The sequence below is a fragment of the Dysidea avara genome, chromosome 13 (genome assembly GCF_963678975.1).
Source record: "Dysidea avara chromosome 13, odDysAvar1.4, whole genome shotgun sequence".
In the NCBI taxonomy this organism is placed as follows: Eukaryota; Metazoa; Porifera; class Demospongiae; order Dictyoceratida; family Dysideidae; genus Dysidea; species Dysidea avara.
The window spans coordinates 14,041,647-14,057,216 of NC_089284.1; the positions used below are offsets into that span (position 1 = coordinate 14,041,647).

The 15,570-nt window shown below is 36.3% G+C and overlaps 1 protein-coding gene and 1 long non-coding RNA gene across 3 annotated transcripts in view; one reads left to right on the forward strand and one right to left on the reverse strand.

The window, feature by feature from the left end:
• LOC136242475 (transient receptor potential cation channel subfamily A member 1 homolog) overlaps nucleotides 1–15,570 on the forward strand; it is a gene marked incomplete at its 5' end in the record, with an annotated part of 157,819 nt that overhangs the window by 98,580 nt on the left and 43,669 nt on the right. Inside the window, 1 exon segment of the mRNA XM_066033906.1 lies at nucleotides 15,100–15,280. Coding sequence (XP_065889978.1) covers nucleotides 15,100–15,280 — 181 coding nt within the window.
• On the reverse strand, nucleotides 5,850–7,800 carry LOC136243282 (uncharacterized). Of its 2 annotated transcripts, none has more exons than XR_010694821.1 (4): nucleotides 7,652–7,800; nucleotides 6,721–6,786; nucleotides 6,578–6,665; nucleotides 5,850–5,987 (listed from the first exon to the last, which is right to left on the reverse strand). It is a non-coding gene; the product is annotated as an uncharacterized lncRNA (long non-coding RNA). The 2 variants fall into 2 exon arrangements; XR_010694820.1 differs by lacking the exon at nucleotides 7,652–7,800 and adding an exon at nucleotides 7,040–7,178.

Genomic DNA, 15,570 nt, shown 5'->3' on the forward strand with positions numbered 1-15,570 from the left:
TTTGCGTGATAGACACGAAAACTAATAGTATTTTTATTCATAAAAATCGATCGCGTAATTTTGCCACAGTGAATGGTCATCGGATTCTTACCAAAGTTGGTACAGAGATCCGCCTTAATGAGCCCTTTAAGTGCGCGATCCGAGCTCGCATTCGTGTTTTATGGCGGATTTTGCGAAATGAAGAAGTAGAAAAAAAAAAACGAAGAAATTAGAACGAAATTTTGTTTGCTCGTATCTCGGAAATGGCTGGAGCGATTTTCTTCAAATTTGGTGTGTAGACTCCCCTTGCTGGCCGGCACCTCTCTGGCAACTTTGGTTCCAATCGGATAAGGGATCATAGAACTACATAGGTGTGAAAATTGCATTTTCTTTCTTCCTGTTAATATACTCACGGGTGGCACACCGGCTTCTTGGGCCGCACGACACACTACCGTGTGACTTGATTTGCTCAATGTATACCGCATCAATTGATTAGTTAATTGTAATTTAATGTGCTCTATATTTACTGATTATCTGAAAATTTTTTACTTTCATTTTCATTGCTAAGGAAGTGTAACTCAAACAAACTGCTATATACCACAAACACTGCAATGAACCATCCTGTGAACTGTTTTATAGTTTGTCTATCATGTTCTATGGTACAGCCTTGAGTCTGCAGTTCATTTTTACATACATAGGAGTGAGATACACCCATTTCAAGGGATATTCCATTTCTGTTAGCCTACAAAGCCCATGATGCCTTTGGTCATCAAAACACCCATGCATGCAGCTTATAAGGAAAGCTGTTCACAACATCTTCAAAAACTTACTTGACCCTTACTTTGAACTGTCACGAACTAACCACCACAGAGTACAGTTTACTTGCCTGAAAATTCACTATGCTGCTTACATGGCCTTCATTTCTAATGCAATGGCTTCCTTTAACTGTAATAGTTTTCATGAGGTGTCATAACAATCTTACAGCTCTGAAAAGTTTGCAAGTATTCATACAACAATGAGGGTTCGCCACCACTAGTTTCCGATCCAGAGATTTTGTGATGCCAGGGCTAGTAACATCAGCATTATAGCTAAAATTGTTGGCATACACGTGTACTTTAGTGTGAGAAGGACACTAGCATGTAAAACATGTCAAACTAGGGGGCCTGAGGGCATACATGCTTCTCAAGAGAAATTTTTGAAAATTAGATCATCTGAAGTTGAATTTGAGAGCAATTTCAGCAGTTATCAAAGACATCAATAAATGTTTGACTGTTGTACTAGGGTGACAGCCTTATTAGTGTAGCTATTTCCGTCTTGCTTGAATAGTTTCTGGAAGCCTCAATAAAAAACTGGAGCCATCCCTGATCCTGGTTGTGCACCTCCAAACAATGTTGTCCTATAACTACCAGATTGTCCTATGTTAACAAATGTGTGCATGACTTCTGGTAGAATTATGGTAATTGGTTTGGTAGTTGGCTACTTAGAAGTCTTACAATGACAGCACACTGTAGATGATGAACACATATAACAAATCTTACTGTAGCTTGGTGCATAGAAAACGACCATTTTAAAGGCTATATGGGCTATAAAGGTTTAAACATAGGCCTCCCACAACCTCTTTTGTGATGAGTGAGCCAAACTGGAAGCATGTTAGCACTGTGATCCTTAACAGTAGTGCTAAACCTTTAAGTAATGCTGTGTAACTAGATCCATGCACAATTAGTATTGAGTACAGGGTGTTGACATTTTCATCAATTGCATCCAACCAATTCAGAGTGTTCTCAATAAATGTGACCAAATTTTGGAAAATCACCCATATGGGCGTGCATGAAATAATTAGAATTTTCATGTTTAGTAGGTTACTATTATAAGCAGAGGAGAGTTATAAAAATATTTCTAGAATTTTCTAGTAATTTAAGGTATTGAGAATGGCTTTTATTCATTAACAAGTAGGCTTGCACTTTAAAGCTTGTTATTTGGTCATTAAATATTTTAAGTGTCAAATGCGCCCATATGGTTGATTTCCAAAATTCGGTCACAAATATGGTATGTTGAGTGATATGAGAACTATTATTGTCCTTGTGTAACTTGCTATTGTTTTTAAACACCTTAAAGAAGAACCTTGCACTAGCTTATGCACTTTTCTTGAGGTTTTTTTTATGAGAGCATTTCTCTTGGGATGTGAAATCCAAAGTGACCACCAAGAAATGACTGTGATGTTAGCACTCCAAGAAAATTCCTTGTTTCCCATTTCATTGACCTCAAAATACATGCGGGCGGGCAGTTTATTCATTATAAATATTTCCACTAATTTTCAAAATTCATAACTACCTTACAGGTAAGAATACAGTAGAAATATTTAAACCAAGACCTGAACGATGAAAAGATAGCTTTTTGAATGCTAAACTAGTTACTGCTATGCAATCACAGGAATAAAATGTTCAGTTGCCAGCAATAATGAATGACAATGCGGCATGTGGGTGGGAAATGGGAAACAATGAATTTTCTAGGAGTGGCCTAATGGTTATGACAATTTATGTGAATTTGTGTTGCCTTCTCCAAGTTTTACTAGGATTCAGCACCAAATTCATCTAAATTGTCACAATTAAATTATTTGACATTAACCTTTCATCACAGCCATTTATTGGCTGTCACCTTGGATTTCACATATTTTTTCACCATGGCTTTTTGGGGGCTGCACCCTTTCCTTACAGCTTGGCTGTTTTTGGTACAGATATCACTTCTTTTTGTAATTCTATACTCCAAATCTGGCCTATATGGCTGGCTGTGGGGCTCCTTTTTACCTGTCTTTTTTCTTTACTGCAGAAAGGAGGAAGAGATCCAGAGCATTCTTTTTATTTGTGGATGATATTTTTTACATAAAATAGAAATATGAACTCCAATGTAGCTGAACTCTATATATACAAGGTGACTTGTTTGTAGCTGAACTCTCTACTTGCTTGTAGCTGAACTCTGTACAGGTTGACTTGTTTGTGGCTGAACTCTCTACAGGTTGACTTGTTTGTGGCTGAACTCTCTACAGGTTGACTTGTTTGTGGCTGAACTCTCTACTGGATGTTTCAATTGGATACTTGAATGTTTATTCAAATCTTAATTGTGAAATGGCCCACAAAGTATGGTATTAATAATTGTCATTCTTCATTGCTTTATAACAAGTAAACCTCTGCTCTTACAATGGTTATTTAGCCTTAGCCTAGTAGCCCAATGAATAAAGTTTTTATGGCATCCTTAAAACCATTTTGTATAAACATTCATTAATTAGCTAAGCGACATTAAGGATTAATTTATATCAAACAAGCTGCACTGAAATAAGCTTAAGGGTGCAGCAAAGCCAGGATTTATTAAAGCATTACAAAATTAAATGTGATGGCCAAGACAGATTTATACTCACATGAAAGCAGCTTCTTGGCTGATACTGCTAAGTTTGCAATGTTTTCATAGACATCACTTATATAACTTTGCATTCTAACAATCTTATATAACTCTGTGAAAGTGCAGGAGGGAAATTCATGGGAAACATAGGTTAGACACCTGTAATGGTGAACTGGGAGTAGACTCAGTAGACACAACTGGAACAAACTGTAGTAAACTAAATTTGATTACCTAGCAGCTTTATATTGAACACTTTTATAGAACTATAAAGCTATAGGCATTTATGGGCTTGGTTATTTTCATCAAGCCATTGTGAGGTAAAGTGAGGCTAGTATTTGGGTGATAGTTTTGGGGCAAGAAAGCCCAGATCTCCATGATCCCTACTATATATACAGTACTACCGTACTGTATGATACGCGTGTATGTATGTACTGCAGCTATTCCCCTCAACTTTAATTTGTGACCAGCCCTGCAAAAATAGGGCATGTTGGCACATAAAATTTGTCTACATTTTCAAATTTTCTTGATTCATAACTTTTTTGTTCAATTATTATATGGCCAAGCAATTTCTAGCTTGTTCACAATTTAATTGGCTTTATAATACAAATTACAGGATGTAAATAGTCTATCCTGGTACTGAGGTAACACCTGTTATGTGATGGAGTGTAGTTTGTGCCCACATGCCCTATTTTCACAGGCCCGATCACATTTACAGAGTAATAGTATATCTAATTAGGTACAACTGAGATGCATAAACTAGACTGATGCCTATAATGTGTTATACAAATAGAAGCCAAACACTAACCAAGAAGTTCATTATAATTGTCCTTGGCCATCTTTTTCCACTCTATTACGCAGGTTTTGGCTATTGAATTCATTGCTTTGGCAATAGAATTCATCACTTTGGCAAATGAATTCGTCACTTTGGCAACTGACTTTGTCACTTTGGCAACTGACTTTGTCACTTTGGCATTAGAATTCATCCATAACAAGATTGGCAGTGGGAAAAAACACAAAAACAAGATGTAGCAGCTACAAGGTCTTGTTCAGGTACAACTGTCATAAACAACTCTTTATAAGGTGATAATTCTTCTACTACAACTTCTTCAGCAATATTCGCAACTGTACTACGTTTAGCGATGGGCACGGTCACTCATGAACAAGCTAATTAATTTGCCAGACGGCTATCAGCTAGGCGTACAACCAGCTTCAATTACCTTCTAGTGTCTCAAGTGTAATTCTCCATGGCAAAGTTGTGTAGATAATCCTTGACTAGATTTTGAAGTTAAATCTTTTAGTTGTAGTTTTGATGATCCATTACTTGCACATATTTTACAAGCTGTTTTAGAAACAGTAGTGTTCATGATTTCTATGTACTTTTTAAGACCTCAGGCTACCTAGGCCTACTCTTATGTCTATATAAAACCCTGTAGTTTATTCATTTATTTATTTATTTAAAGACTTTACAGTGTAAAAGGCAGTGACAGACAAAGGTTGTACAATGAAATAACTAACTATGTTATGTAAAAATTACACTGATGGAATACTGGCATCCTGTGCCAGTACGCAAAAACTACATTACTTGTAATTACTTAACCTAAAATTACAATTAAAGTAAAATCAAGACTCACGGTAGTGAGGCGCGCGGCCAAGAAACTACGAAGCGCACGCCCAATTAAAAGACGCGGCCACTACTGTGAGTTATTTACGTGTAGGGTCGGTTTTTGCAATATTAGCCCTGGATTATGCAACATCTCTCAATGGATTTGTATTGCGTTACATAATAAAAAAATCTTTAGTCGTCGTTTTCTTTCAACCTTGTTAAAATAAAAAATATAGCCGTATTTAGACATATTTCACTTTATTTCTCTACCTTGCGTTACATGTATCGTCACGTTATACCAGTCATCTTACCCGTGTTTGTACCGGCCATCTAGGCCTGACATTATCTAATTCTAGTTGGCCCTACGCGTATTTTCTCCATTCAAACCTGTAATCCCTACAATAACTTTTAAAGACACGATGTGGACACATGCCCTAATGTCTGACAAACAAGTTGTGAAAGCGTGCAGACCCGTAAGTTCCCTAGGGAAGGCGTTTTGAGCAGAAATCTTTTAGAGTCCATTTAGTGCCACGCCCCATGCGAGCGTTTATAATCGGCAGATGTCTTACAAACAAGGTGTGAAAGCATGCAGAATGTACAGACACTACAAATCATTAGTCAATACTCCATTTAGTGCCATGCACCACTTATGATACAAGAAATATTTTGTAAGTTGTGTGGAATGACCACTGAAGACTCATGTAGTCACAAACCACGAACCACATTCCAGACAAAACTTTGTTGTCCTACATTAGTTTACGTACATAATGAAAGCCACTACACTCCACCTTAAACTGATGGTGCTTTGTGGAAGTGTGAACTGCCGTGACAGAACAAATGAGGCAATTCTAATTGTGGATAACATGGCTGCAAAATTCATGAAAATTCCTTGTGGTAGAGTAAACATATAACAATGCTATTACAACACATAACAAAAATTTAATAAACATTAGTTTAACACCAAGTGATTATTTCTTGGATATCTGCATGATGACACAACATTAAGTGAGCCCTGTAAAAGAACAAGCAGGCACTGAATGAAACATTTAGAAAATTATATTTAAGACTATAAGTGAATCTGGTGTACCAGTGGCAGATACAGGGTGTTACAATGGAACCCTCTCTGGAAATAGCACGCCCAAAATTTATTGATGAGTCGTCTTATGGGTGTAAAATGAAAAACTTCATACTTTAGCCTTTGAAATCACAATTACGATGTTCTACAGCAGGTTGTGGCCTTTTTTTTTGGTCTTTGACTTTTAGCTAGGCTGAAGTTGAGTGGAATCTGAAACCCCCTCTGAGATTTCTAGTGTGTACCAGGGGTAACGTAAATGTGTTTTGGTGCCTAAGTACGTAAACATGACACCTGTCAAACAACAAGTGGCCGCCAAACAGAATGTACATCATGGTAAATATATTTCTTAGGTATACAACAGGAACCAGGATTGCAATTGTACCAATTCCCACTTTTAAGCTAAGTGAATACCTGATAATATTGTTTAACCCATTTTACAACCAATACCTGATCTTAAATAACATTAAGTTACATTAGTACATAAAAGTACAACTTATAAAGCAATTGCTGTGAGCTTGTGTACATACCTTAAGTCAAAACTGCTAATCAGACAACTGGCCAATTATCACTAGGGCTGGGTTTGTGGTCACCACAAAACACAACTTGCTTGGTAATCTGACAACACAAGAGACCAATCATATGAAATTCACAATACTAATAAAGGTCCTACCTGGTCCAAAGTTAAGTATCACAACCACATCCACTGTTAGTGGGTGAATCACTATGACTAGATTGCCTGTAAGAACAGATAGGTGAGCATTAAATGCAATACACTTAAATTTATTACTTTTTACACAAAATAAACATTTGGGGATTTTATTCATTTAAATAGTTGACATTGTTACACAGAGACCTGAATAGACAGGCATATCAAGAAGTTTGCAGACATTTGCTACACTTTTGTTCATGGCAAACACGCCATGCAGCTTGAACAGCATGTCCAATACATTTCAATATAAAAATTAAATTAATTATCGTGTACCACCTACCTCAAGTCTGTTTAGTAACTTTCTGAATTTGATACATGTAGAGCAACTCTCTGCGAGTACAATGATGCCTCCAATTCACGGAAATTTTGGCTTGTCAAAATGGCCTAAACTGACCAGGTGTAGCGAATTCCCCCATACATTTTGTTTTGGGGTCATGCAATAAAAGGCGTAATAACCCATGACATGTGATAGATATCTCAGATTCCGAACCAGATTTGGAAATAGCAGTGAATAGTGATTAAGATGAGCTATAGCAGAAGGAAATCAGTAAAATTTAAGCTTGTCATTTTAAGGTTGAAAATCACTTACTTTTTCTATGGCAAATTGAATGCCAGATATTTGGAAAGGAACGCTCTGATCTATTTTGATGTCTTGACAGCCATTATTGACCTTCACTACATTATTGTTACAATTGAACAAAAGCACTGTGAATTAGTTCTGCAGGTTAGTTTGTGAAAATGACAGTGTTCTGTGATTAAATAAAATAATGTCCATCCCATGCAGCAAACTTCTTCATGTTTTACTGTGCATAAATTCAGTAATTTAGACCAGAACATGTGAATGGGTATACCTTTTCATACAAACATCGATATCTGACACAGATTCACTTACTGACTTTTCATCTGCAGCCAAAGTTCCCAAGACTTCTGATGATGATGTAAGTGGCAAATGATAAGATAGCCACAGTTTTTTGGTAATTGGTCCATACACCTTGTCACTACAATCTCGCCATGAGATAATACGAGCTAGTGGAGTTACAGTACTAGGAGTTTTCGCCTGGTGGGACTCTATAATACTGCAAATGCGGTTAATCGGTGTGTATCAATGTTGATCTAATTCTCGATCTAATCAGTTTCGTTAACCTCCACTCCAGACTCTTATTCTTTCACGGGTTCTTTCATACTTCAACAACGGTGTACAGCCTCTGCATTAAAGTACACCTCACCATGAAATGAAATACAGTTACAACAAGACTTAATGTTGATTACTCAGTCTCATCACTCTCACTCTCCTTCTTGAACTGCCATTTTAAACAACATTAATTTTGTTCAATTTTAATCAAAACCGCGTATCACGTGTGTCTACTTCGGGTGTTGCAGGGACATTCCAAGGGACTTCCCCTAAATAGATCACGTGATATTAAATTGTCAGTCTTGTGTGGTACTTGTCCTTAGTCATGGCTCAGCATTGAGGTACATGTGTACTATAGCCTAGCTATAGGATTTTTTGTGTGATGATGCATATGGTCGCATAGAACGCATGATGGTAGGGCAAATTCCCACCCCTAGCTATGCCTATGGCATTAACTAGCTTTTCTATAGCTACTGTTATGTTGCTGATACATCAAGGGCACCAGAGTAAGGTGAAAGTAGTAGCTAAGGCTAAGTCAACTGGTCTATATAGTCTGGGCCTCTGGGACATGTTCCCTCAGAAAATTTTAGCTAAGTATACTGCAACTTTTAGCTAGTCCTTCAGTGACCAAATTCGCTTCATCAAGTTTGAAAGTTTGTTTAATTCCAGTCAAAAAGGCTTAGATCTCAATGTACTGGTTGTATCTTCTGATGCCCTATATACATTGTCCAAAAGATAGTTATAGTCCCATATTAAAATGAACTCTTGTTATATGCTTGCATGGACTCTTGATAATAATGACTATATGTATTTATTTATTATTATTAAATGCTATCCCACTAGGGTTTAGCTTTCAGGTTGTGTATACAAGATATTCTTTCATCTGCTGGTATAAATTGTTATTCCATGTACTATGAGGCCTGGGAAATGTAAGGCTCTAGCTCCACACTAAGAATCAAATTATATAATGTTCAACACAATGATAAGATAATTGTCAGAGCAGAGTTCATGGTTATCATATCAGCAAAGAGTTTTGAATATGTTTTATTTAAGTGCATTGAGACTGTTCCTCCTATAATTCTTGTTCAATTATCTGATATCTTGTCGGTTTCCCTCCATCCTCTTTACTTATCTCTCTTTATTGATTTTATATGACTAGAAAATCAGTACATCTTGTCAATCCAGTTACAACAGTTGATCTATAAATATGATGATGATGCAGTTATTGAGATGAGGAGATGCATAGTGTTTCCCTACAGTGCCACAACACAAAAACACTTGAAATGTAATCTGAGACTTACATGTTTATAGCTGCAGTGAACTAAGTAAAATCGCTATAGCTGCTAGTAAGCATTGCGTCGTATTACCATCAATCAATGCTTGTGCAATAAATTGTCTGTATTATGAATTCAGTCAAAATTATGCATAGCTAGCTGTGTAGTAATTTATTACGCACCCAGTTAACACTTAGCTAAGTTTGAGCATAAGATGCCTGAAGTATTCCACAGATATATTTTGTAAAAAAAAAGATAAATATACTCTAATAGAACAGTCAATAGCTAGCTGTGTAGTAATTGTGGGCACTTGCTAATTATGTGCATAATCTAAAGCATTTACCACAGATGTGAGATGTAGTAAATAGTAAATGAACGCCACAGTAAACATAAATCTATAGAACAGTCTGTCTATTCTACACTGTAAATTCATACTTCCAAATTTACAGTGTGAACAGTGTGTAATGTGCATGCCTTTGTCAAACAAGATGAAAGGTGCACATGTTTGACTCTCCAAGATAATAATATTATTGCTAATTTCCCAATATCAGTCATCTAAATGTTACCATTAATTTTTTAACAATTTTGTTGTTCCCCCAGTGGGACTATCACTATATAACAAAAATGAGTGATATCCACCTCAAAAACACCTTCGCTGTAAAAAAAGGCGCGTCCAAGAAACTACAAGTACTTGTAATCCAATGTAATTAAAAACAGCTCAGTTGTAGGGAAAGACTTCATAAAAGTAAAAATAACTGGTAACTTAAAGAGCTGATACCTGGAGTGGCCAAGAATCAATCTTACTCATACTAAATTTTTTTAATCCATGAAAGAACACCTTGCATTGGCTGTAAAAAAATGCACCCATGAAAGTAACTGGCAATTGAAATAGCTGATATCTGAAGCGGCCAAGAATGAATGCTGATATACAACTGATTGGAATTAACAAAAAGTTTAACATCGAACCTTTATCTTTCAGCTGTGTTCTACATTCACTCTTGCTGCATCATAAATTGATTTCTTTTAACTCTAATTGGCTGGTAATTTGGCCGCCTTTTTTTGCTCTATACACTGAATATTAAAAAAGGCGGCCAAATTACCAGCCAATTAGAGTTAAAAGAAATCAATTTATGATGCAGCAAGAGTGAATGTAGAACACAGCTGAAAGATAAAGGTTCGATGTTGAACTTTTTGTTAATTCCAATCAGTTGTATATCAGCATTCATTCTTGGCTGCTTCAGATATCAGCTATTTCAATTGCCAGTTATTTTCATGGGTGCACTTTTTTTACAGCCAATGCAAGGTGTTCTTTCATGGATTAAAATAATTTAGTATGAGTAAGATTGATTCTTGGCCGCTCCAGGTATCAGCTCTTTAAGTTACCAGTTATTTTTACTTTTATGAAGTCTTTCCCTACAACTGAGCTATTTTTAATTACATTGGATTACAAGTACTTGTGGTTTCTTGGACGTGCCTTTTTTTACAGCGAAGGTGTTTTTGAGGTGGTTATAACTACTTAACTTAAAAGTACAGTAACATATGATAACTACCGTATTTCTATAAATATAAGCTGCGAGAAATTTTCACGAGTTAAATTTTCGTGTTAAAAAAGTTTCACCTGTGTCCTCAAGTGACGAAAATTTTTTAACAATGAATTACGTAACTTTATTAATTCTATACGGCCTTTTTCGAGGCCTTTTTTGTATACAGGAGAAGCAGAATGACAAGCAGCAAAACTGAATTGTGGCGTCTCCGTTCCATGGAGGCTACACCCCCGATTCAGAAGTTGTCTGTCACAAGTCAAGCAATGGACTGGAGTGAAATGGCTGTAGCTAGAAGCTCATTTCATCAACTTGCATATTTGCGCATATATATTCCATTTAATGTGTCCTGTAGTAGTTGTCTATCATGGAATCAGATGGCACCATTACCAATGTGCGGCGAAATAGGCCGGACGGCTCTCTTCTCTCCTAGGATGAGGGAGGCCCTTGTTTTTAAAAGACCGCAGCAACCTCGATCCAGGTAGCCAGAAAGCAGTTAACTGAATTCATTCAACTTCTCAAATATTACGTTGGTAAAAAAAATTCGTGTAATAAATTTTCGTCGAATGCTAGCTTTGACGAAATATTTTAACGGTTTGTAAATATAGAAATACGGTACTTAGCTTAGAAAAATTAAAAAATAAGATGTGACAAGTTGATGAGTTGTGATCGGGGGAGGACTAGACATGATCAAAGTTCATGGAGAAGTGGTTGATACAGGAACTACATGGACAGAGATAGTGGAGTTTATGGGAGTCGGTCGAATTAAAGTTAGCAATGAAATGTTTCCAGAAGAATGATTTAATTTGATTTTTGATAGTAGCTGTAGATAGGTCCATGTTGATAATTGCTAGAGAGTTCCACAGTCTACATATTTGGTTAAAATAGAAGTGACGTTGTTTGTTATTGAAATATGACTCAGTTTTATTCTGGTAGATCTGGTGCAACTGTTAGAGAATGAAACATGTGAGTCGATGTTAAAAACTTGAGGTGGGCTTCTAGTGCTGGTAATGAAAAACATAATATCAGATAATTCCAGAACATACATTAAAGGAAGGAGTTGAAGTTTTATTAGACGTGTTTTGTAGTCGGATGTATAGTCATTCAGGATGTATTTGATGGCCCTATGTTGTAGTTGTTCAAACCTGGCGGTATCTTTCATAAGATAAGGGCACCAAACTGGAGAGCAATACATGATTTGAGATCTGACCAGTGCTATGTAGAGTTTAACTTTTACTGATGGTGACATTAATTGACTAAATGTTCTTCGAATAAGACCTAAGGTCTTGTAGGCTTTAGTAAGAATGCTATCCAGATGAGGACTCCATTCAAGGTTATTACTGATTAGTACTCCAAGGTCTTTGTGTGTGGGAAGTAAAGGTATAGTGGTACTGTCAATAGTATAAAATGTTTGGAATTTCAAGTTGAAAGATAGATGACAGCTTTTGCATGGAGGGATGAAATGACAGGTGTGAAGTTATGCTCCAGTTTGACAGACAGTTGACATCATTTTGTAAAAGATTCATATCTCTATGTTCTCTTATATGTTTAAAGCACTTAGTGTCATCTGCAAACAAAAAGGTGTTGCTGAAGAGAACAAAATCAGGAAGGTCATTCATGTATATATGATGAACAAGAGGGGACCTAAGATACTACCTTGTGGTACACCTGATTCCACTGGAAGTAGACAGGAATTACTGTTATTTATAGTTACATACTGATATCTGTTAGTAATATAGGCATAGAACCAGGACCAGACTTCACCTCCAATGTTAAATGATAATAATTTGGTAAGAAGATGCAAGTGAGAAACTGTGTCAAACGCCTTGCTAATGTCTAAGTAGATGACATCCAGCTGATGACAAGTATTAAAAATGTTTGATAGAAATAATAAAAGTTGCTGAGTTGTGACCTATTCTGTAAAAACCCAAACTGAGCTGGGTTGATCCTACTAGAAATATGACTAAATGTTTTGTTGTAAATTATTCACTCGAGCACCTTGGATTGTAAATAAATTGGGCAATAGTTGTTAACCTGAGTGTGGTCACCTGATTTAAAATGGGGACTATCTTGTGAATTTTCCACTCACTGGGTAGATATCCATACTTGACAGTTAAGCAAAACAAATAATGAAGTGGTCTGTAAAGGACTGAGGCACATTTAGATAGTACAATTGGTGGTATTCCATCTGGACCCATAGCCTCAAGATTGACTTGACTAGACAGACATAGACTTCTTCTTCGATGATGGCAATGCTGGAAAGTAATGTAGGATAATCACTACTGGAGCTGGGATAGTTGAGGTTTTGGTGAAAATTGAGTAAAAGTAGTTGTTAAATAAATTAGCTTTTTCAGTATCACAGTCTATAGGAGAAGAATCTTGAAACGGTGTATATAGATGGAAGAGATGTTGTCTTTGTAAGATTTCTGATGTACTTGTAGATTTTGGAATTGTTGTTGGTAGTAAATTCAGTAACAAGTTTACTTTCATATCTACTTTTAGCATTGCTTATTTTGGATTGGAGTTGTTCTTGAGACTTTTCTACCTTATTACGGTTGTAATCTGTAGGATTTGTACTATAAGTGTTCGGAGACACTTAACATGATGCCTGATATCAAAGTTAAACCAAGGTGGTTGATTATTTTCCTGGACTGTAATAATTGGAATAAACTGTTTATAAAGGAATTCCTGATACGATTACTCAAATAGGACCACACAAATTCAATGTCTTCAGACAGATAGTAGAACAAAAAATCTGAATGATGAATAAAATCACAAAGTCCATTATAGTTACCTTTAGAAAAATTGAAGATTGTACTTGAGAATTGTTGATACTATTGGGTGAAGTGGAAAAGTCAAAGGTTATCATAAAGTGATCTGAAGGAATTGGATGGGGAGGTTCACTGTTGATTATTAAATTAGAAATGTTCTCTGGGACGTTAGTTAAAACAAGATCAAGAATATAGCCAGCGATGTGTGTTGGCTCTTCTACTAACTGAAAAAGATTAAAATCAAATGTAACATCACAAAATTTTGAGGAGAAGGGGGACTGACCGGATAGAGAGTTCCAGTTGATGTCACTGATATTAAAATCACCTAGCAAAACTAGAAATGGTGTTGAGAGATTCAAAAGTAGTCCAGAAAATCTTGCTGATAATCAGCTGATGCATTGGGAGGAATGTATGTTAAGCAATAGACAGTTGGAGTAGTAAGTCCAACATTAACAGTAAGCACTTCTACACTAGGAGGAGTGAGTAGTACTTGAAAATATTTACAAGATTTAATAGCAAACATCACACCGCCACCCCAAGATCCATGGTCTTTACGAATTATTGTGTAAGCATGCATGGGGTAATAATTCATTATCAAAGATTTTGTCTGACAGCCAAGTCTCAGTGACACCAATAATATCTGGAGATCTAGAATATACCTAATTCTGAACACATTAATTTTGTTAACAATACTATGTATGTTCATCACACAGACAGAATCTAGTCAATTGGACTTCTCAGTTGGACAATTTGAGGCAGATGAAAGATCTGGAGATTCAAGAGAGATTAATGGCTTATCAACTGGTATTGAAATGTTGACTTATTGGGATTGAACAGTGCTGGTGTTCTGGGAAGAAGTTGAAATGGACTGTACAGATGTCAAGTGCTGGAATTGAGAGTTAACAACTTTGCCGTACAGTTAATTGTTTACATAAATACAGCTATGCTGGCTATTGATCTTGATTGACTTGTGTAAGTGTTCTTTCTGAATTAGTAGCCATCTTTCTTTCAGTAAAATGGACTCAATTGCTCGATCAGTTGGAGAAAGATCAGTATAGGAGGAGACAGTTGACTTCGATTGGCAAGTGTAGTTGCAGCATCAATTGCATGATGTAACTTACTAGAATCAGCCTGGGCCGGGTCTGTTGGGATTTGAACTTGCCCAGTCAAAAACAGTCTAAAATCAAGCTTCGTTCAATGTTGATCCAAATATTTTTGACACTTTATTTGTATCTCTGACAAGGTGAGCACTTCTAGGGGTATCTTGAGGACATTCCTCAACACCGTACACAACCACGTTGCATTTGCAATCATCAAGTTGAGCAATAGGCTTATGACTTTTGAAGAAGTCTTGAGGCAAAACAGCAGTGTAGAGAGGAGCGTTAAAATCCACCACACCACTGCCAATCACGTAATTTAGCATTATTAGCTGTAAAATCCTTTGCAACACAAAGAACAGTAAAGTCAGTAGAAGTCTTATACATATGTAGGCATTCATCACAGACAATATTACACCAGTACTTATCCTTCATGCACTTATACTGGTGTCCCTCAGAGTCATGCACACAACACTCATATCATGTGTTTTGATAAATAAAATTATACGGTATCCATTAATACAGATGTTGCAAGAGTTGTGCTGGATAACTGCATAACAAAGGAGAAAAATATTGATGGTACATGGGTTGTAAAATATGACTATAGATTTCTGGAGAATACCTTTTCTGAATCAGATGATGATGAAGAGTTTTTAGATGATGATGATGATGAGGAAAATAGCCTTATTGCTGCTGAAAATGACAAGTAAGATGACCTTTCCTGAAATTGATAAGTAATGCTTGTGTATTGGTGTTTTACTTACTGAATATGGAGTGTTCAAACTAAATTTATAATTGTTACACTGTAGCCATATAAACCATGGTTACAAAGTGTATTGAATTTATGTATTGATATACACCAAGACTCCAAAGTCAGAGGAAATGTACTGTTGATAAACCCTGAGGTGAAGCCAAAGGGTTCATCAACAATAAATTTCTGATGGCTGAGGAAGAGGGGTGTATATAAGTGCAATACTCTGAAGTGAGCCATGGTTC